The sequence below is a fragment of the Centrocercus urophasianus genome, unplaced genomic scaffold (genome assembly GCF_019232065.1).
Source record: "Centrocercus urophasianus isolate 14NV4802_14NV808 unplaced genomic scaffold, USGS_Curo_1.0 seq_22, whole genome shotgun sequence".
Classification (NCBI taxonomy): domain Eukaryota; kingdom Metazoa; phylum Chordata; class Aves; order Galliformes; family Phasianidae; genus Centrocercus; species Centrocercus urophasianus.
Genome location: NW_024884778.1, coordinates 15,069,540 through 15,092,385, shown reverse-complemented (window position 1 = coordinate 15,092,385; position 22,846 = coordinate 15,069,540). Strand labels below are relative to the sequence as shown.

Here is a 22,846-nt window from a genome sequence, read left to right as displayed (position 1 = left end):
CAGATCTAATTCTGCATAGGCAATAATTTGGGAATTGAAAGATGTTTCTGTTGATGGATTTGTCAGGAAAAACAGTTTCATAAAATGTATATTTTTATGTCTTGGGGATATATTAGTAGTAGGTAGAGAAACAGAACCACCTCTTTTGTTTTGCAATATGTTTTCTTTCTTTAATGCTATACATTTTATGTCTCCTATTATTCTTAGAATGGCAAATTAATGCTTTTCTGTAATTTCCTGCACAAAAGTAATTGTTCTTCATTATTTTATCAGCTACAAGTCATTGTCCTATTGAAAAAACAGACCTTTTAAGGTATTTCTTAGTTTTACTAAGAAACTCTGAATGTAATGCCTCCTATTTAATTCAGTAGAAACTGCAACAGATACCAAAAGCACGATAACACTATTTGATAGAGGTAATTCACACTATTTTTAAACAACTAATTGAATTGAAATTTTGTAATCAGACACCAAGAAGAAGATTCATGCATTCATTTGACGTATTTTGCTTGTTTAACAGAGTATGAAAAACGTTGGGATGTTTTTTCCCTTTTCCTTCCCTTTGGGTAATTTTTTTCCTCTATGTTGCTTATTAATGTCTGCACTGATAAGTTATTTGTCTTTTATTCAAACTTTTGAATGCCCCTACTCTCCACATTTGAGTAAATTTTTTACATGTTTTTCTATGCAATGAATATTAATCTAGAAAAATTATTCTCTGCTTCGGCATTGCCTTGCTGTATGTCATTCAAATATGCTGTAATATATGATTATGCTGCAGATCATTTGTGTGGTTTTGCCTTCTGATGAAATTCTGGGAACTTTGTGACTTGAAAAATAATCAGGCAGCATCATATTAGATAGCATTTTTATTTGAATTTCTAGAATAAGTGGTAAAACAATTTTGATATCTTTAGTTTCTTAGTTAATAAATTGAAATAATATGCTATTTGAATTTTTATTTTTAACACTATTTGTGGCCTGCCTTGTTTGCATTTACTTTTATAGAATTTAATTTTTACTGTTTAACTTTTTGTAGTTCCTTTTGTGCTCGTTCATTCATGTCTTATCCCCCAAATCACAAGCTAGAGTTCCTTTCATCCACTTCAACCCACTGAGGGGTAAGGGGGAGAGCAGGGGAAAACTGTGGATCTGTGAATTGAGTTTTTGGCTGAGCTGCCAGTTGTGCTTCTGTTTTTTTTGTTTCTTTCATACTCTGGTGATCGTTTGTACTGAGTCTTCAGGCATCAGTAAAAGGTAAATAAACAAAGATGCCATTCTTTTGTGTAAAACTGGAGCTGCTAAAGAAACACTTCTTGAAACAGAAACATTCATCTCAAATTGATTAGACTATACAAAATGCTGTAAAGCTTTCTGAACTCATTGCTAGTTGAGTCATATTTACAGCCTTTCCCTCAGTAATTAGGTTCTCTTTATTTCACTACATTCCCACCTCCTATGTTATATCAGGAAAAAAATTCTTCACTCTAATTGCTGGGCATTTTAATAAAACTTAACTTAAAACATTGTGTCAAAAGAAAAAAAAAAACATCAATACTTAAGGATTTTATTTTTTCAGCATTCACCTGATCTTTTCTCTAATTATAAGTCACATGAGTCATTTTCAAATTAAAATAGAATGTTGTACCAGGCTGTATTTCTGCTCTGACCTTCCTAACAACATGTACCAATGCCACTGCTGTGAAAAATAAATCTGTATCTAGGAAAGTAACATCTAAAAATCAGCACTACTTAATGTTTTTCGTAATCTGTATCAGTTTTTCAGGGAAAATAAGAAATCATTTTGAGAGGGTTTGGTTTTCTTAAAATCTTTTCTTGAAATATTTATTGATATGAAAAAAAACCAACATCTTTTTTATCATCCATTATGGGAAGTGTGGCAAGATTTCAGTTCAGACAGAAATCAAACTGGACAGCCAGTAATTTTGAAATACTTCATATTGGATACTTTATGGCAGATCAAATATAAAACATTTTAAAAACTCATTATAACATACAATTCATGTTATAGCTTGTTCATAAATACCGAGGAAAACATTTATTTTTACAATGTCTACAAAGAAGACAATGAGAGTTTGGTTAGTTCAGTTTAAGGTCTACTTACTATAAAACTGAAAAAGAAATGGAACTATGTTTCATTTAAAAGCAGAAATTATCTGTTTTCTGCTGAGTGATATTCAAAATGCACCATTACATCAAAATACTTTAGGAAACAAATGCTATACTGTCCATGTGTGAAATATTAACTAGCCATGTGCTTGATTTGGACCTTGTATCATTATCGAGGTTCTTTTCCAGACTTGTCTATGAATTGTTTTGGCTTGACAGGAAGAATTTATGCCTGGTTTTTTTGTTGTTGTTTTTTTCTCTTTTTTTCAATTTGTCTGTGAACTGTTAATATAAATGCACAGCACTAGCAGCAATTAGCACTGCCAATGTTGTCTTTGCAATATCAGTCGGAAGAGGGGTGGCCTTCATATTTCCCTTAGGTAAGTAGTTGTGTGCACACGTGTGTCAGTGGCTGAAACTGCCCAACTGGTAATTTTTTGTTTGGCTTAGGCAAAACAGAAAACTAAATCGGCGTTGTATTTGGCAACACAAATGTATGATGTTTTAATTTAGGACTGTAAATAAAAATGACAGGCAACATTTATGTCCCTACTACGGGACATAGGCAACTCTCCCTCAAAGGAATAATGCTGAGTGTTCCTGTTGGTTTTGCAGTGTTTGCAGTTCTAAATTCCTATTTGAGTAATATGAGAGGGTAATCCTTAGGCAAAATTGGAATGATTTTCAAGAAACCCAGTAAAGAAAATTAGATTAAAACATAGGATGCATAACATGGATCATGGTTCTCATCCAGTTTCTAGAACACGAGCACTGCTTGAACAGCGGTCTAAACTTTGGCTCTGAATGACATAACTTCTGCAGTTTTACCACTGTGAATTGAGATGCTTTCGTAAACTTATGTATGTGTGAGAATGGCTACTAACTACAGCAATCAGTTCTTAATAGTTAAAGCCCCCCCAAAAATTGAAGGCAAACTGTTGTAACTCTAGGATAAGTTCACAAGTTGCCAAGCTCATTGTGACAGATTACAATGAACATTCATGAATGAAAAATCATTAATGTAAATTTAATTTATAATTAAATATGGTCAAATATTTGAGAGCTTTTTAGAAATCTCTTGCAGTGTAAGTTATTAAATATTTGTGCATTTACTTTCATGTGAGTTTCTGAAGCCAAGGCTTTAACAGTGCTGAAATAAATTGCTCTAGTCACATAATTAGAGAGGCACTATTAATTACTACAGCTGCAGTGATGATGGACGTGGTTTCTGTAAACGTGTAAGCAGTTTTCACCTGTTCTTATTTGTGTTGATTCCATACAATGCTGAAGCATTAGAACATCTGCCTTTACTTTCCTATGGACTAGCTACACCTTGTAGAATATTGAGTTGGATATTGGGATTTTGATTATTGAGTTTGTGTTTTAACTTAATTATCAGTGAATGTTACAACTCGGTAGTTAAAGAAACCTGTGACATAATTAACAAACAATGTGGAGCATAGATTGTTTTAATCACAAAAGTGTTCAACTTGTTTGAAAAGGTAAGGAGAAAACAAGGATTTTTGAATCTTTTATAGCAGATTGTTAAAATACTTGACATATACACTGTACAGTAATTCTTTTGTATCAGAAGACTTTCATATGGGAAAAAAATAGTTCTATAAAACATTCATTAGTTCATCAGAATGATTTGAAACAAAATATGGAGCTCTTTCAATCTGTAGGTTAGCAGAAATAGGGACAGATTTCTGACCATTCTTATGTTCTCATACATTCATATTGGTAAAAAAAAAGGAAACTTGTTATGCCTTATAAAACACAGAGCAGCATTCTCAGTTTGAGCCTCTCTGTACAAAGCAGGACTTAAGGAGTAGCTATCTCCAGGGAGATTTGTTCCTCTTCTTGCCTGAGTGCCAATTCCAAAGACTCGTACTTTAGCTTTACAGGACAATTTGTTTTTGTTTCTAAGCAGTGGATACATTAGACGATAGCAGTTCAAAGCTGTGAGCGTGCAATTTTTGATGGAATTAGACTCCAAGGCTTTTTAGGAAGTGATCACTTTAAGGTTCGCTGATGTCAATAAACTCTTTCTCTGGGGGAGGGCCACCTCGGTACCAGCTGCAAGTGCCATCACTTCTCTTGATACAGGCGTAATGCTTGGCTTGGTGCCCGTATAGCTTTCTTTCTATCAGCCAGTCTGTCCAGAGGCACTCATTTGGTGCAGTGATTGAGCAGGGCACCGTGTAGCAGGTAGTAATCTAAACGTGAAACAGTACATTAATTCAGTAAATTGAAGGTTTCTAAAAGAACAGTAAAATACGTGGTGTATTCCACCAGTGAAAAATGCTCTTTCCTGAAAGGTGAGCTCTACCACTAAGGAGTATTTTGTTCTATACTTACTTTGCAGCCACAGCCCATTTGATATCTCTGATTAAGACTCTTCTTTTGAGACAAGGATAAATCATCCCATGGTTCAATGTAGTTGCATAAATGGATGAGGACTTTACCGTCATTTAAAATCTGGCCTACAGCATGGGAAATAAGGAAAATAAGGCAAGCAAATGAAACTATTTTCTAAATACTGAACTAAATTGAAGTTGAAAGTTTGTAACTAAATGCACCAAATTCATACTTCACAGTTCTTTCAGTAAATTTTATTTAAAATGTCACAGTTATCCTCCTGAATAGATGCTAAAGATTTAACAAGGACATTTCTCAAAAGATGCTGATAATCTACAAACAAGGGATGGATGTAAATGAGCTAATATCTTGGACAAGATTACAGGACTCTATAGGTATAAATCTGCAGTTACAACACCAAATGTGGCATAATGTAGGTATGGGTTGTCTCACTACATACATTTGCATTCATAGGAAAACTGGTACTGTTGCTTTTAAATGAATAATGATGGTGATGCATAGCTCCTATTTACTAACTGCATAGTTATTGGCTTCAACTTCCTCTGAAACTGTTTTAAGATCTTCAGATAAAGGATGGAAAACATGTAAGATTGCACATTAACTACAGCTTTATACAACTTGCCCATTTAATTCTTTTTGTATTAATTAGCACAGAAATTAATAGGTTTTTTTTTTCAAAGTTGGTGAAATTTGACATTGAGCAGTTACTTTTTTTTTTTAATACGTACATTAGTTTTATTGTGTTTTACCTGTCAAAAGGTACTGTTTTTTGTTGTTTGCTTCTAGTTTCACTCCACAGAGTGATGAATCAAAGGGAGTATAGACATATTGGACATCCTTGAGCTTTTCAAATCCTTTAAACATCTGAAAATTATCAGAAAGTTTAAGTCAGAGGGAGGAAAAGAAACACGAAAAACCATTGCAAGCAACAGCTGAAATAATTATATGGTGCATCTTTTGGAAAAAAAAGCTCTGAAGTTTGAATTTCTATGAGAAAATACCAACCATTAGGCCCCATCTCCACATAAAATGAATTGTCTGTTATTTTAGAAGGATGTTAGGCCTTAAAAAAAAAAATCATTTCAAAATCTGATTTTCTAAGTGTTTTAAATGGCTCTCTAAAGCTTTCTCTTCGCATGATATTCTACTCACATCTTTCATTAAATGGAATAAAAGAGACACAGCACTCATCTTAAACAAAGTGCTGCAGTGTTGAATCTTTAAAGATGAAAAAATTACTGCATGGAAGATCTTATCTTGATCAGCGTAATGGTGTGCAAATTCAAGAACATAAAACGTGCTAGGAAATGGAGCACTTTTCCTATATTCTGTCAGTAAAGAATACCGTTTTTCCACATCCAGTTGATAATTTTGCCCAACGCAACCTTCTCTAAGAACTGTTAGAAAATGGGAGCTAGCTCTTAGAATTTCAGTCCTGCAGCACCACCATGGATAGGTTCAGAACTAAAGCCCATGCAGTGGTCAGATTGTCTGCTCCCTAATCAAGAATTCCAGTTATGGCTAAGAGAGCCATTAAAAGACAGAAACAAAATTAGTTATTTCTAAATGTGAGAAGGAACCGTAAGATGCTAATCAACTTCAGAATGCCTGTCATCACCTAGTATGACATAACTGAAGCCCCAGCACTCCGTGGGCCCCGTTTCGTTACATCATGCTGTGTGTTGACAGCTGTGGACAATTGCAAGGTTCACAGCTCTCATGGGCAAGCTCTCTCTGTTGCAGCTGGTGTCCCTGGAAAATATGTTCATATTACTCAATTTCTCTCAGGAGATTTAAATAGTACAGAGTGCTACAAAACGCACAGTAATATGTTAGGTTTTTTTGAAGCCTTTTTTATAGAATGATAAAAATAGTCAAAGGTGTTGTCATTGCTCTTCCCGTCCAAAAACATTAGGCACTCATTTGAAATACTTAGTAAAAGAAGAAAACATAATCAAAAGAAAAAAATATCCAGAAGAGCAGCTAAAAACAAACAAAAACAAACAAAAAAACCACAGCATCCTGCACAGAGCTACAGTGAAAGTAATAGAAAATGTATGTAATGATGATGGATAGTGTGCTTACTTTCATTAGATAGAAGCCAAATGTAAACGATCTTCTCAACAAGATAAAGAAGCAGAAACGGGTCATGTGCTGCAGGGAATCTGCCTCAGAGCTAAAGCAGAGCTCCAGTTGGAGCCCCAGGCCTTCCTCACTCCCCATAAAAGTCTTTAATTCCTGTCACCTTTGGAACTGGAATCCCTTGCATACACTTAAATCCGCCTTATTTGAGGTATATTAGACACAGAAGCCCTCATCAGGCTGTCTGTTTGTTACTTTTGTCTATGATATTCCAGCTCTGATTGATTTCTGGTTTTAAGATTTGTTAAACCATTTAAGTTTTGACCCTTCTGTTTAGTTCAGTAAATTGTATTTGATCTTCTGTGTCATTTTCTCCCAACTTCTGAAAGTGTGGATGCTTTCTGAGTAAATGCCTAGGATGGCTTGACCCAGTTCTACCTTGTGATATAATGCATTTACATCTGATGTTCTGGTAGGACTTTATTGAAGAAAAATACGCAGAGGAATAGAACAGGAAAATGTGTACTTAATAACTAGTTTGTATGGATACTGGCAGTGTCCTGCTGAGGTATGTAACAGATCAGTACACTGCTATTGCTTTAAGATTTTAGAATACTTTCTTAAAAGACTTTGTGTTACTTTCAGGATCTGAGACATGTTTCCATTATAACAATTACACTCTTCTATCTTCTTTGTTTTCTGAGGCTTTTCAGCCATATGAGGGCTTATTTTCCTAGCTTTCAAACAATGCATAGCTATAAAGTATACATGTTGTTATGTTTAGTCACCAGCTCAAACACCACCTCATGCTCCCACTGTGCACAGACCCTGCCCTTCTGATCATGAAGTCAACTTAATTCTTTCAGAGGGATTGCATCCGTGCCACTTGTGTGGAAAATGTGTAGTAACTGTGTGTATATACCAGTTTCACTTGGTAAAAGGTGTTGATTTCATGTAGAACATTGATATCTTGGGCATTACTTCACTATGATAACATAGGACAAAATATTGCTAACTCCACTAGTGCTGTTTTTATATTCAGGTGGCTCCACAGAATACACAGGATTACCAGGTCAATAACAATGCTATGAAAACAGATATTCAGCCTGCATATAAATCATGTATTTTCTTCTCAGTTTAATGTAATGCTGTAAATATTATCACTATGGAAGAAAATGAAATAAATTGAAAATATGTGTGGCTTTTAAACAGGCCACCTCATATATAAGAAATGAATAAAGCCATCAGTGTTCATTTTTAGTATTTCTGAAAATGAATAACAAAATCATACTGATTATTTCTGTCCAGAAATATTTATCCTTTAATTCTAAGCCAAAAATATTGGTTTTAAAATAGCAGGAATATATGTTTGATAACCGTAATAGCACAAAACAGTCATGCTAACGCTACATGTCACATTGCCCAGTGAATAATATAAAAGGAACATTTTCCCAATTTACAGTTGAAATAAAATGTAATCTCCGCAGATTCTGTGAAAATGACAAATTCTTCATCACGGAACTAAATAACTGGAAGAACTCTACTAAACCTTATGGTGATTTTTGAACAGTAAGATGTTGACGTGCGTTTTGTTTTGCTAGCACTTCTGTAACATCATTACACAGCCTTATATCTCATTAAAATCTTTAGAAACAATTAAAAAGATTATACAATATGATAGATAAAGAACATTAATGAAAGCATTCCCTTACTGGAGCTAAAAAAAATAAAGGGAAAAATCCTACGAGATTCTCAATCATTTTATTTTGTGCACTCCCATTTACTCTCTTAGCAGCATTCACACAAATTGATTCTTCAGTGAATAGCAGGGAAGGAATTCTGCTTCTGCATATGTCCGTATTCGCTAGTGAAAAGCCCTTTCTATTTCAGCTGGAAATGCTTTCCTGTGCTCAGAAAGTTTGTTTCAGCCAGTCAGAGTTGCAATACCATAATGCAACATAAGTGGCCAGAAAATAAGCAAATGCAGTGAATACTCATAAATTTAAGTACATTTTCATATAGCCTTCATAAAGCAATTTTGAATAAGAAAAATTGTTTAAAAATATGCTCATTTAGCAAGTAGATGCTTCTCTGATATTCTTATCTCTTTTTTTCCTTTTTTTTTTTTTTTTTTTTTCAACCCTACTCTTAATCCTGTGTAGTTCACCTACGTCCATCCTTGAAACCAGCTGGATCCTTTTCCAGCTTTAAGCATTTGGAACTAAATTGTAGCAATATACAGAGGTTATCAGTATTGAACTTCAAATTTAGCTGAGTGATTCCATGTACCTTTATTTGTTTGATTTCATACCGGATCATTTTGTGGGTATCGAGAGGATCATCACTGGCAGGAACCACCTTTTCACTGGATATTTTTGCTCGAATCACTGTAATAGAGGGAAAAAGACAGTTTAAATGCAAAGACAGTATTAAATACAAATAATAGCTAAAATTATACCTTTCTTCTATTTTTATTGATTTTAGCATTTTTATTTACACGTTAGCTAGTAGATGTTAAGCCATGTCAAGCTGAAAATAAAAATAAATGGTCTGTCCCTTAAGTAAATACCTTTTACAGATATATATTCAATTTCTTAGATATTTTCTGGTATTTAAGGCCAAAATTTTTCAAAGTTGCTTTGAAATGTCTATCCTTGAGTTAAGATATCCTTAAGTAGAGCAGAGCTGCTAAGCTGATTCTGGTTATGTCTGCTATTGTTCTGGTAATCTGAAATGAGTTACCCCTGAGTTTTGATAAAATTGTCCTTCAGGTTGCTAATTACATGTTAAAATCTGTGGTCATGAAATGCAAATATAACAATTGTGTTGCATTCACTTTCCTAAGACCATAGATTTTAGCTTAATTGTATTAGTCTGTAAAATTGAATTATTTTCTTTCTTGACACATTTCATTTATTTCCTATTTTAAGGAAAGGAAGAAATTCTGTGATAGAAAAATAGTTTGTTCTCTTACCTATGTTTGTTTTGTGTCTCTCATCTATATTGTTGAAAATGAACCAAGAATATTTGTCACAGGGAATAAAAGCATACAATAATACGCTGTATTTCATTGAGCCCAAAATTTTTCTAGGGACTTCCACCACCCCAAAATTATTTATAGTCCAATTCTGGCTTGGTTCTGGATCACTGTTATTATATCTCCTCTGCTGATGTGCTACTTGTTAGAACAAGCCGTATCTCCACGGAGAGATAGTGGCAAAGACCTTAGCAATCAATATTCCAACCCCACCTCTACTCTAGATCTACATTATCATTGTGCAGAGAGGTATATGCAAGGATGTCTGCATTTTTTGAAAGAAGCAGTTGAGTTCCCTCTCTCTGTCATAGCTACGCCTATTCCTGCAGGTATCACACAGACCAGAAATCATTCTTCAGCACTAGAACAACTTCCAGACTCCCTGAGATGTTGTTCTAGAGTTTGTCCATTCTTATAGCAAAATCCTCATACTTTTTCTCTTCAGAAAATCAAGCTGATGTAGAGGAGATCTTGTTTTGCCATCATGCTCCCTCCCATTCCCAACAAATTTATTCAATAAATTAACTAAAAAAAAAGGAACGAGAAACCCAAACTGCAATTTGTCTTACAGCCAAACAGAGGTCAGTTTCATATAAAAGTGGGCAATTCTCATTTCCTCACTTATTAGCAGAGCAAACTAGATGTAAAAATCAACATGGTGCATATGCTTGCAGCTTCAAAGCTGGAGTTCTCCATCTTTTGGCATGGGACTCCCTCCTCCCAAGCCATTCAAACGCTTTTAAAGACCTTTAGACTTACTGATTGGATTGAAAGGAAAGAGCTCTTTAAAGTATGAGCAGCAAATTCTTCATTTCAAATAGTAAGTGGCAGCATCTCTTTAATCATCTGCAGATGTGTTATGTTCCCACAAATTAACAGTACTTCTAAGGGCTTTGATCTACTTCCAGACAAAAGGTGTTGTGGATTGTTTGTGCTGTACTGATGGAAAGGTCAGATTAGAATTGTGTTCTGTTTGGTGTTGTTTTCCTTCACAGCAATACTTCGTAAGGAAAGGTTTAGGATAAAAAAGTTCATTCAGTAGAAGGTAAGAGGTGAGACAACAGTTTAGGATTTAGACCCATAATTTCCTCAGTATCACAACATGTTTTATATGCAGGAAATATTTTCTTTCATATTCAATGCAAACATGTGTAGGATAATTAAAGCTGCTTCTCCCCTTTTGCTTAATATTAAAATATTACCGATTTTCATACTTGTACTAAATTCTTGTTACCATGTGACAGGAGCATTACAGGTTGCTCAGAGAGTATCTATGGCATTATGTAAGGCAGTTTGTCATTATGAGATCTTTTTGTGGGTGAGTAGAGAGAAAAAAAATAAGAAAGAAAGAAAAAGGAAACTTGTTTGTTTAAGAGAGAGCTTCCAGATGGTGGAATTAGAACAAATTGAGATGCATTTTTTTTTTTAAATGACAAGAAAGTTTTTATGTTAAAGGATGTCTAAATCTTTAGTTACTTTGGTTTTACATTTCTCCTGAAATCAGATTCAAGCACATACAGATCTTTTGGAGCCTTTTAATCCTCCTTATTTTTTTCTGTTCTTTGATTTTTTTTATTTTTTTCAATCAGTCGTTTAGCTGTCTCCTAAAACCTCTGATTCATGTGGTTGCTTCTGTTTTTAACCACAAGCACTTCCTGATTTAGCATTCTTGGGCTCAACCATCTCCTTTTCACTCATGGTTCAGAGAGTGGTTATAACTTAAGATTCCTCCTTGTCTGTAGTTCTTTTCAATAAATGGTTTCAACTGTACCATTGCTGGGTTGGCTTCTCTACTTGGCTGAGAATAACCTCTGCATGTTTAGGGTAATAATTTCATTTTATCTCTCTGATGGCTGTTGGTTCCATATGAGAAATTCCACATGAAATGCACGTGCATAGGTTTTGTATTTTAATGCCAATAATTCAGTCTGCCTCAAATTTGTTCCACATTAAAAATATAGGATGCATTTCTGGAGACATTCATGCTAATATTTCAGTAGTGGGAGGCTGCACTTATGCAGTGCTCCCAGGTTTTGTAACTCATGGTATTTTAAGAAATATTTTGTGTTTTAAGAAATGTTTTGTAGCTGAAAGCTGTGTTGGGTAACTGAAATAGAAAGAAATGAATGTGATCAAAGCTATGCAGGGGGTCAGTTTGAGCCTCAAAACAACAATCCTAATGGTAGCTATTGGCTCCCACTATGATGAGTCCATACTGTCAAGTTGCTGCCCCTCTAAGCAACTGCTGTGTTTATTGCTAGGGTCGTAGCATATTGCAGTTACAGGAGGGCACTGTTCTATTTAGTAAATCAGCTTAGCTACTGCATGTGTATTATTAGATATCTATTAATAATATTTTTCTTCCTCCTTTCCTAAATAATAACATTTCTCAATAATTTCTACATCAATTAATGGTAATTTTGAACTGCATAATGGACAGAACTTACTTAGAATAACATCAGATATATTTTTGTTTAAACAGTAAGGAAAGAAGTGTTGGATTTTATATAATGCAGGCATGTTCAAAGTTAAAAAGTTAGGCATTAAGCATGTCTTTTCTAATACTCTGTGGTTTCTCTCTGAAATCAGGTACAGTAATTGTTTACATGTACACAAATGTTACCATCACCTCATCTAATAGAAGGCATTTTATGTTCATTCACTTTTAAATATATAAACCTAAAAATAAATTTAAAATAACACAATGGCCAAGAAGAGTGTCAATTCAAAGAATGGCCAGATATGGAGGCAGACACTTGGAGCTCTGAAAACTTTTATCATCTCATTGTTCTCTACGAATGCTATAGCTGAACTCCCTGGACAAAGTTATCAAGATCACAGTAATCTGAGACATATACACTAGCATTTAGTTATCTTATTGAAGTTGGACTTAGTTCAGTAATTTTGTTTCTGGGCTGTAATTTCCAGAAGACTGAACTATTTTTCTTCTGATTAAAATAATAATAATAATAATTGTAAAGGCAATTGGAATAGCAGTAGATGTACTTATTTAATTATAGAAATATCCACAGAGTGAGGAAAATATGTAGCTACACCCTTCTCAGATGTTAGGACAAGAAAACTGACATGAGTTGCAACTAGAAAAACTGCAACTTAGAAAAACAAACGGGAAAACTACAGTGAGGTGTAGAAGGGGTTGTTGATGTACACAAATATTCAGAGGTATGGTAAAAAATAATTTACAAGGAAAAGAAAAGGAGAGAAAAGGGTGTGGGAGGTGGAGAGAAAAGGGAGAGGGAAGTGAACGAGCACTCCCCTATGGCCAGACAAGAAGGGAAGTGACAATATCTGAAACAAATGTCCAGCCTGGATCCCAGTGCAGCTGGCAGCGATAATCACTCCTGTGATAATTTTCCTGTAGTAAAAGTAGTTGTCTATAAGACCTTCCTGCTTGATAATATTAGTGATAGTGATACAGTGATATAGATGACAATAAATGGAGCGTGCAGTAATCAGGAGCAGATGTTGCACACTGACTGGTTGGGGGTTATGTTGTTGTATCACGTTTCTCTAAATAACTGTTACCTACTTTGTCATTACCTACTTTGTCATTCCCTGCTTAGTTCAAAGCTAAACTGAACATCAAAACTGGTAAGCGCAAGTCTTGTGCTCATTACAGTGCCTTCTGTAAGAATTTGTCACGCCAAGAGCAGCAGGGTTTGCAGTTGCAAAGGCAAAAGAATGGCAGTGTGAGCCCAGAACAACAGAACAAGAAAGGGAAAATTCTGAAAATTCGTTTAATTTTCTAAAATTTGTAGAATGACTTAAAAGCTGTTCTTTCTACCTGATTTCTTATGCCTGAGACCTAAAGCTATTGCCAGATACTATGGCCCTGGAGCTCTTCTAGAGCTCTTGTATTGTCCCCTAGGGAAAGGGAACAAGTGGCAAATGGAACAGAATCCAATTATTTGTATTGTTCTGAGGGTGGTTTGAGGATGGCATTCCAGATATATATGGGAACGGATAAAAGAAAGCATTTAGACTTACATAGAATAGAAAACAGAATGGTGATGGTTTGTTTGTTTGTTTTCCCTGAAATTATATAGCAATCCACATATGCAGTATGAATAAAGCAGAATTGTGGACACAAAATAAGGAATTGGTAATCCTACATTCAAATGAATTTTTAAGATTAAAAAAGTCCTTTTACCAAAGGAGGAAGGCTTCTTAGGAAACATTTTAAAGTAGTTACATTTTGTATTTACGCTCTTTTTGTAATCCCCACTAAGAACTGAGGGTTATCTTCCTTCTTAGTTGGGTATATCAAAGTAGAAATTCCTGATAAATCCTCAGTTTACCTGCTATTAATTCTTATTGATGCCAATACAAATCTGGACTACCTGATAAAGTTATGCCTGTCTGTTTTTAAGAACCTAGGCTCCTCACTTAAATTAACTGTAAAAGCAGGGACCTTGTCTGCTGCTCTTTAATGACCTCAACTAGTAAGTAATACTATCCAGTGCCAGTATCATAATAATAGTGGTATGGTTTAAAACATTGCCCTTATCCTGCAGTGTTTAAGGCCTTTTAAAAGTGAGTCCTTTTACAGTGCATATTCTGGTTTCTTGGTTCATGCTGAAGGATTTGCCAAATAACATCTCATAAAAATGCCATTTTTATCCTGTTCCCATTTATAATTTCCTTCATTTCTCTCTGCTCTTAGTCCAAGAACCTTAACCCTAGTCCTCAGTTCATTTCACATATTTTCAGCTGACATGGCCTATACTGTATGCAAAATAAGACTGAATTGTGTTTTCAAAAACTACTCTGTGTTTTATTGCTTCTTTTATTTGGTCTTCATCTTAGAGGCAGTTGAATTCTTTATCTGTATCTACAACAGGTAACCTGAGTTAAATCCAAAGGTACCTTGCACTTCTGTAAATTGACTCAGATTATTTGTGATCTTTCAGAATTCTGTTGTTAGGAATAATCCCTAACTATCCCTAAGAAGAAGACGCACTCATGTTTAGTTTCTTTAAAGGAGATTCTAGAAACCATGTGGTCAAGGATCTGTCTTTTTAAAGCAAAATACAACTATTTCATTCAGTTCTTCTATTTTTTTATGAATATTTTTATAGTTTATGCTGGCCATGATCTTTTTGATGTCAGGCAGTTCCAGAAAGCTAAATACCACTTCTGCCATACTTGTATGATCACTTTACTCTTGATTGCCTTTTTTTTTCTTCTTTTTTAAATCGTTTTAATCTAAATTTGCTGGCCAATATCACCACTCTGAATAAATAGATTAACAGATTTTTTTTCCTGTACTGAACTGCCTGGATCCTGGGTTGTGGAGAATAGAATCTGAGTCTAATCTGAAGGAAAAGTGGTGTAATTTGTCAAAATGGCTCACATAGCATTCGTGGGAAATGAAAGATGACTCCTGTATTACAACAGTTGTGCTACCAAATCACTGACAGTAATACCAGTTTGAGATATAACAATTCACCACTCTGAGAATGAATCTGACAGATCTGATATCTGATGCTGTCATGAGCAAACACTGTATGTTCCATATAGTTTTTGCCTTTCATGCTTGCAATGTAGAGGTGTCTGCAACAGTTCTTTTGCAGCATTGATTTCTGAACTATTATTCAAGCCTCTAGTTGTTGCAGACTTCAACAAGGAGAAGGATCATTACCTCAGTATTCAGGTAATCTGTTGAGATGCTCGTCCACCTTTATTGCTTTCAGAGTGGAAAACTAAGATTAAACACTTATGCTTTCTGTTGTCATTTGAGAAGCAAGCACAATGCTCTTGAATAATCTTTAAAAGGCTGAAAAAGAGCAAATGTGTTTAGCAAACAGCTTATCTATCTATCAGTGTAGATTTCAACAAGGCTGATTAGCAAGCAGTAGTTTTGTTTCCAAACAGTGACCTAACTGAAACCATTGTACTGGTTCAATTGTAAAGGAAGTGCAGCAGCAGCAAAACTTGTCCAATACTGAGTGAAACTCAAAGCATCTTTTCCTCTGTGTTTGCAGGATGTATTTCTTAAATGTAATTACGCATTGTTAATAATCCCTTTCTCCACAATTCCTAGAACAAAAGGCAAGGAATCTATATTTCGTAAGATGTCTGTATTTGATAGGATGTGAACACAGCCTTTTCCTGCTTTGTATTTTAGCTTTCTGATATTCCATTAATAAATGTTCACAACCATCTGTAAAGTAATTAAATCAGTGGCACCATCATCGACTGAAACACACTTTGTAAACATCACAAGAAAGAAAATAGAACTTGATAGACTGTTGGGACACAGAGGCTTTGGATCTGTACCCACACATCTTGTTGAACAATATAATTATAGCAGTCTTTTGTCCTCTACTGTATGGAAATGCTCTACAAGAGCGTTGCTTTGTTTACAAGAGCATTGTTTTGTTTATGCTTCCAGTGGCCTGAGAAGGTAAGTGTGGTGAGATAACGGTATTATATGAACAAAAAAATCAAGTCCTTCTATTAAAATTTTTATCACTTGGTCTGAAGGAACCTCAGGGACATTTTTGAAAGAGAAGTTCAATTTAAAACTCAAGAACTGAGCCAAACCTGAGTTCTATTAATCCAACTTAAAATAGAAAACAAAGAGAAAAAGATGATGGATAAACCTATATTTTGTAAATTGAGGACAAAGATCACATGATCTAATTTAATATTAGCAATATTAATATTGCTAACAATTATGGTTGTTCTAACCAATTGATATTGCTGCTGTGTAAATGTTTTGGTTACACCTTTTTTCTCCAGATGATGAACTACAATTTTTTAATATCATTCACTGTTATTCATGGTGTTTTTGTTGAGAAAAAACAGAGCATTCCAAAACTCACCTTCTTGAAAAATAAATACATATACTTCTGGAGACTATAAATCAGAAACAAATAATTGTTTTATCACTATTTCATATGGATATTAATTTGCGCTGATTATCAACTTTTTCAGCATAAATGCTCTGCAGACATTGATTATTCTTTTGTGTTTTATTAGTGGTTGTGCTGGTCTGCATCTAAAATGCATTTCTTTTGAAGCTCATTAGGACTTTCTGGTAGGGCAGCACTTTGTGAGTCTCTGTGTGTTTCTGGCTTGGGATGCAAAAATTCCTTGTGTTGAAGAGAAGAGTTGATTTAGTTTGGCTTCCTTGTTAAACCAGATTATGCAGTCCTTTTATTATTATTATCAGAAGAATATATTCAGTTTGTAAGAGTGAGGTTTTTATAAACGTTCAAATGGAAGAGGTGATTTTTTTTAACAGATATGCACTAGTCTTATTTATTACATAAAAAACTGCATGATTTCCTAATGTTGTTCAAGGTCACTTTTATTTTTCTGCACTGTTTTTACAGCTGCTTCTCATGTTACCAGAAATATTTCTTTCTACTTCACAAGCCTCAAATACCACATCATTTGACTAGTAATCAACATCTGCCTAATTTCAGCTGAAGAATAACACTCTCTTTATGCTCTGAAGTCTGTAGAACAACATACATCATGTTATTGTAGATTTCCATTCATGGCTGCATACCTCTTCCTCCATGCGGAAGAAACCCTGTACTGCTGAAATGCTTTTTAATGAGAAAGTTAGGGATTAAAATTGTTAGATTAATAGGATTAAGAATCTGGCCGTATTTTACGGTCTGTTTTATATTATTAGTCATTGTTCATAAGCTTGCATTTTGTTTTCCACACAGTGTATGCAGGATGATTTTGAAATCATGGGTTTTAATTTCTTGTCCCTATAATGTACAGTTTTAAATAAAAATAACATAGTTGCTGAATTATCCTGTCTTGCACTGAGGTCAACAATAAGTTGGTATTACTGAGTTACTTTTAAATCAGTGAACTGCAATAATTGTGAGTTTTTATCTCATGGCAAAACACTCAATTAGCTCAGTTGTATTTTTTTCCACTAACGTGTAATTATTTTATAGTCATCACTTATGTTCTAATTGACAAGAGTTTTGTGGATACGTCTCTTTAAAATTCTGTCCTGGTGCTCACTATTTCATGATGCCACCTCATTTTACAGCTTCAGCTTTAAAGCTGTCAGGAGTGCTGCCATGAAAATGTTCAATGAGTAAAGGAGAAGAGAGTGACAGCATTTTTCCAGACTGAGCCCCCATTTTTCATGCTTTAATGGCAGGACTCAAAAGAACATTTACAACAGATTGGAAATTATTTCTTAAAGTTGCATGTCATTGATAATGCAGTCTTACACTGTGATTTGAAAAGAGAGTAAGGAAACAAGCTGGGCTGGAATTTTGAATTAAGTTCTCAAAACATTTGTTTCTGTCTTAGAAACTGAAGTAGGTCTAAGCTTATTTGTAGCTGCTTCTGTTAATATCTCTTACTTCCAACAGAAAATACTTTACCTAGCTAGTGAAGGAAACTTCACTTATATTCTGCCAAATGTTGTCTGTAAGTGGAAGGAATTAAGTACTGTCATTTATCCTTACTTGTGAGGGTATTCAGAAACAATTAGCCTGTTCCAGCCCGGGCAAATTAACACGTAGCTTCAGGCACAATGATTCTGTAAATCTCTCTGTTCTTAGTCTCTGATAAACTCAGAAAATTGTTCTTCTTCTTCCCCATGGCAGCACTTAAACAATTCAGTAAGCACGAATGTTGGAGTGCTTTATTAAATATTCTGCAAAGATTGGTACAGATGCATGTAGTTGTAAGCAGTCATTTGCAGCACGGCATCTTCACAATCAGAGCTGCAATCCACTGCTGGAAAATTCGCATCTTCTTTTTGTATTTTAGAAAGCATTTTGACGTTTGGGGCTCCTGATGCCAAGAAACCACCATGTACCACAGTTATAATTGATTCTAATACATAGGCATTCACATCTTTGAATGGTTGCAGACCATTTTTAATTTAAGAGCTTCACTCTAAGTGCTTTAGGAGCTATTTAAAACTAAATAACTTCCTAGGACTTAGGTAGTGTAGAATTTTAAAAGCTTAATTTCAGATATTATTAATGTGTATGAAAGTAAGCATAGCAGGCAAGTAAAAAAAGTTACTATGTATTTATTTCATGTTTATAGAAGAAATATATTCCCTTTGTTTAACTGATATTGGCAGGACATTGCACACCTTTAAGATGACAATAATCTCTAGCTGGTTTTTTTTGGCTTGTTTTTAGATAATTCAATGGTTAAACTAATAAAACTCTTTCAGTGGCATGCTCTTTCAATGGCAGTGATACAAATAGCCTCAAATCTTCTTTTCCTCTAATACTTCTTTTCAAGAAGCATGCTCAGGTGCTGTGCTTTTCCTATCATTTGGATGTGTATTTTTTTCAAGGAAGAGAGAGAATTAGAATTGATAAAGCCCAGTACATAATTTCTCTAATCAAACTTACAATTCCTTGAATAGAAATTCAGCTTTCATTTTTTCATTTTTGCTAATTCTTTCCAGTCAGTTCTGATTTATTCTCTAAATATACCTATGCATTTTTATCATTGATTTTCACTCTAGAGGCAGAACATTCACACTCAGCAAGTTTGCTGATGATACAAAGCTTTGGGGCGTGCTACCATTCAGTAACACCTGGAAAGTTGGGAGAGTTGGGCAGGGCGGAATGTGGTGAGGTTTAACATGAGCGAGCGTAGATTCCTGCACCTGGGGAGGAATAACTGCATGCATCAGTACAGGTTAGGGTCTGAGCTGCTGGAGGTGAGCTTTGCAGGGAAGGACCTCGGAAGGTCCTAATGGACAACAGGTTGGCCATGAGCCAGCCTGTAACCAGGAAGGATCCTGAGGTGCATTAAAAAGAGCATGGCCAGCAGGTTGAGGGAGCTGATCCTCCCTTCTACTCTGCCCTGGTGAAGCCAAGTTTAGAATTCTGGGCTCCCCAGTTGAAAATAGAAAGGTATCTCCTGGAAGGAGTCCAGCAAAGGACCACAGTGATGATAAAGGGAGCATCTCCTGTATGAGTAAAGGCTGAACAACCTGAGTCTGTTCAGCCTGGGGAAAAGAAGACTGAGAGGGGGATCTGATTAATGTTTATAAATATCTAGTTCTCCAATTCTGTGATTGCTATCAAGCAAATAAGATCTGTCTCCATTTGTTAGGACAATAATATAAATATACCAATACAATACAATTAATATCAATATGACAATATAAAATATAAATACAAATTATATGCCATGTACTGTGATCTTTCCATGCTATGGAGAAGTCCAAAGATGTTTAGACAACTCCAAGATGCAAACTGTGTGAAGCCCATCTCTGACAGTGAGGTGCCTGAAAGCACAGCCTCTGATGCAGGGATCTACCCAGGGCCTGAAAGAGCCTTCAGTGAGGCCACGCTGTCTATTCTCAAGCAGTGGATTCAGGAGTAGGAATTTGAGCAGCTGAAGGAACTAGGATTGTTTAGTCTGGAGAAGAAGCCCAGGGGAGACATTACTGCTCTCTACAATTCCCTGAAAGGGGACTGTGGTGATGTGGGGCTTTGTCTTCCTCTCCCAGATGATGAGCAATAGAAGAGGGAATGGTCTCTAGTAGCACCAGAGGAGGTTCAATTGGATATTAGGGAAAAGTTCTTCTCTGAAAGAGGAGTCAGGCATCAGAATAGGCTGCCCATTCCTGGAGGCTTTAAAGGAGTGTGTAGATGTGGCACTGAAGGACATGGTTTATTGGGCATGGTGATAATGCATCAGCAGTTGGACTTGAGGAAGTCTTTACAACCTTAATGATTCTGTGATTCTTTTATATGTTGCTTTTTTTTTTTTTTATGAGACTCTGTGGCGTCCGTCTTCAGTGGTCTTGTGTTATGTGATATAAGTATTAACATTTGTGTGAACATTACAGTGCTTAACACAAAGATTAATTACACAGTTGCTTAATTTTGTATTACACTGTTTGCAGCAAGTAAACTCTATGAGACTAAGCATATACTGGGAGCAAACAACATAGTGAGAACAAAAGTCTTGTTTCTCTGTTAGAATTTTTCCCCTTAACTTGGAAGAAGTACTGTCTGCATTTCTAATAGCTTTTCCAAAGCTGATTCTCCCCACGAGGCAAAACTTCTTTTCACTCTAACATTGCACAAATCAAAACACTGCAGTGCGAAATATTGCAATGAGGCAAAATAGTGTGGCATTGAACCATCAACTTTTTAATGTGAAATTCAATAATATAGAAATCGCGTATTGCAATTTTACCCCCGGATGAACTGATTTTGAAAAATTAATTCTGGTGTATTTAGATTTTTTTAACTTTTATTTTTAAATGTGATTAAAATTTAATATATGATCTGGCACATTTTGCTTATAGTGTTCTGAGATTTTGGGAGGCTTAAAAGGCTGCCAAGCTTCAGCTGTAAAGCTTCCATCATGTTTTGACATGTGCCACTCTTCTCTAGAGTTGAAAAATTCTTCTCTGAAGCTATATTGTATATTTATGAGGGCTGTTCTGAAACTAATGCCTCCTTATCTTACTCTGGCCCACAATGTCAGAGGGAGATGTTGTTGGTATGGCAGTAGAGGTTCAACCTTCCCACTAATATTCCATTACATCTGATTGCTGTGCTGCATATGGCAGCAGAACAGCAATCTGACAGAATGGTGTCTGACATGAAGTACGTATATAGCAATGGGGTGTAACTGAATTCCTCTATGTGGATAAAAATGGAACTTGTTGACTTTCATTAATGCTTTCTGAAAGTTTATGGAGACCAAACAGCAGATGTGAGCACAGAGAGGCTGTGGGTGGTGTGTTTCAGCAGTGGCAACAGGATCAGTGCGGCACCTCCACCAGTGCAACTTGTTATGAGCATAGCATGCAGACTTCTGTTAATCACTGGCAAAAAATACAGAGCGAATGGTGGTGACTGTGTTGAAAAATATTATTTTATAGCTCTATCAATTATCTCTATCAAACAGTGTTATTGTGTGTACCTGTTGTAGCTTCCATGGAAATAAATAGGAAGCATTACTTTCAGAGCATTGTATTGAATTTGCAGTTAAGACCTCTTAGTTTTTCAATTTCTATTGCAGTGTGGCACCAATATTCAGTTAAAAATATCATTTTCAATAAGTCTTTAGAGAACGAAATCAGAGTTGAAATCAGAATGCAGGCATCAACTGTAAGGATAGGGCACTGGTGTGACCTATCTTAGGAGTGTAAAGTATTTACTTATTTTTCTGTTACCCCCATAAAATTTTTCTTTGGCTACAGGGGAGAACACAGTTTGAATTGGAAACAACAGACTTGAGAAAGGAATTAGTCCTCTCTATGTATATAATTTCTCTCCTGGTTGTGTAATTTGATGTGAACATTGGCTTAGAAACGCGCTCATGAATTACTGAAGTCAGTGACAAAAAGGAAATCTTGATAGCATTTGATCAACTCAGTTTCATTCCTGGCTTTCTCCAACATCTCAGTGGACATTTCTTACATCATCTTGAAACTATGGTGCCTTGCTACTGAATATGAAAAGTTAAACTGCGCATTCTTGTTGTGTTTCATTTCCATAAGGAAAAAGCTTCTTGATTTTTGGTGGAGTGTGTACTTAGCATCTACAATTAGTTGTGAAGTACATGGAATTACTATTTGATACACCTTCCATCTCCATTTCAAGCTAAAGTAATCTGCAGAATTGCAGATGTTCTTTGAGGTTTGAAGACATTCAACAAATTCTAGGAGGATCTTAGAACTACTGAACACAACAGGAATGTATTTCTTTTTCTAACGGAAGATGTCTGTCTCCATGGCACTAGGCACGTCCAATTGATAGACATTTACCTCTCTTTGAGCTGAAATGTAGGACTACGGAGAAGTTCAGGAGAACTTCTCAGATTTGTACAAAATCACACTCCCTTATGGCTAAGCAGGAGAATGAGCTAACACACAAGTGGCAGGACCAGCATAACACTCACTATTTTCTGTCAGGATCTTCAACCCTGTAATTGCTGTTCTTCCTATTGAGGACACCTACATTACAGTTGCAGTACTCTTCACTGATCTCCAATTTCTATTTTATCCAGCACGATACCAGAACCAGAAGCACTCTCTTTTTCTGTGTCTGTCAGAAATCCTATTATTTCTGTCAAGTTACTTAGGCTCTGTGGTAAATATTGAGTATTTATACAGAGTGCAAAGCCACAAATTCCCCCTAACAGAAGAAGACAAAATGGCACTGTACTAATCATTTGAACAAAAGGAAATTGATTAGAGCTTGTCCCAGAATT

The 22,846-nt window shown here is 35.4% G+C and overlaps 2 protein-coding genes across 25 annotated transcripts in view; one reads left to right on the top strand and one right to left on the bottom strand.

Moving 5' to 3' along the window:
- Window positions 1-22,846, top strand: part of SYN2 (synapsin II) — a 144,475-nt gene that overhangs the window by 62,509 nt on the left and 59,120 nt on the right. The gene's annotated exons all lie outside the window — the stretch shown is intronic.
- Window positions 1,945-22,846, bottom strand: part of TIMP4 (TIMP metallopeptidase inhibitor 4) — a 109,496-nt gene continuing 88,594 nt past the window's right edge. For all 14 annotated transcript variants that reach the window (XM_042823618.1, XM_042823611.1, XM_042823616.1 and 11 more), the window contains 4 exons: window positions 8,884-8,981; window positions 5,262-5,376; window positions 4,492-4,616; window positions 1,945-4,349 (listed from right to left, as the gene is read on the bottom strand). In XM_042823618.1, the coding sequence (XP_042679552.1) occupies window positions 4,152-4,349; window positions 4,492-4,616; window positions 5,262-5,376; window positions 8,884-8,981 (536 nt within the window). In that variant the 3' untranslated portion in view covers window positions 1,945-4,151. The remainder of the gene's footprint in view (window positions 4,350-4,491; window positions 4,617-5,261; window positions 5,377-8,883; window positions 8,982-22,846) is intronic.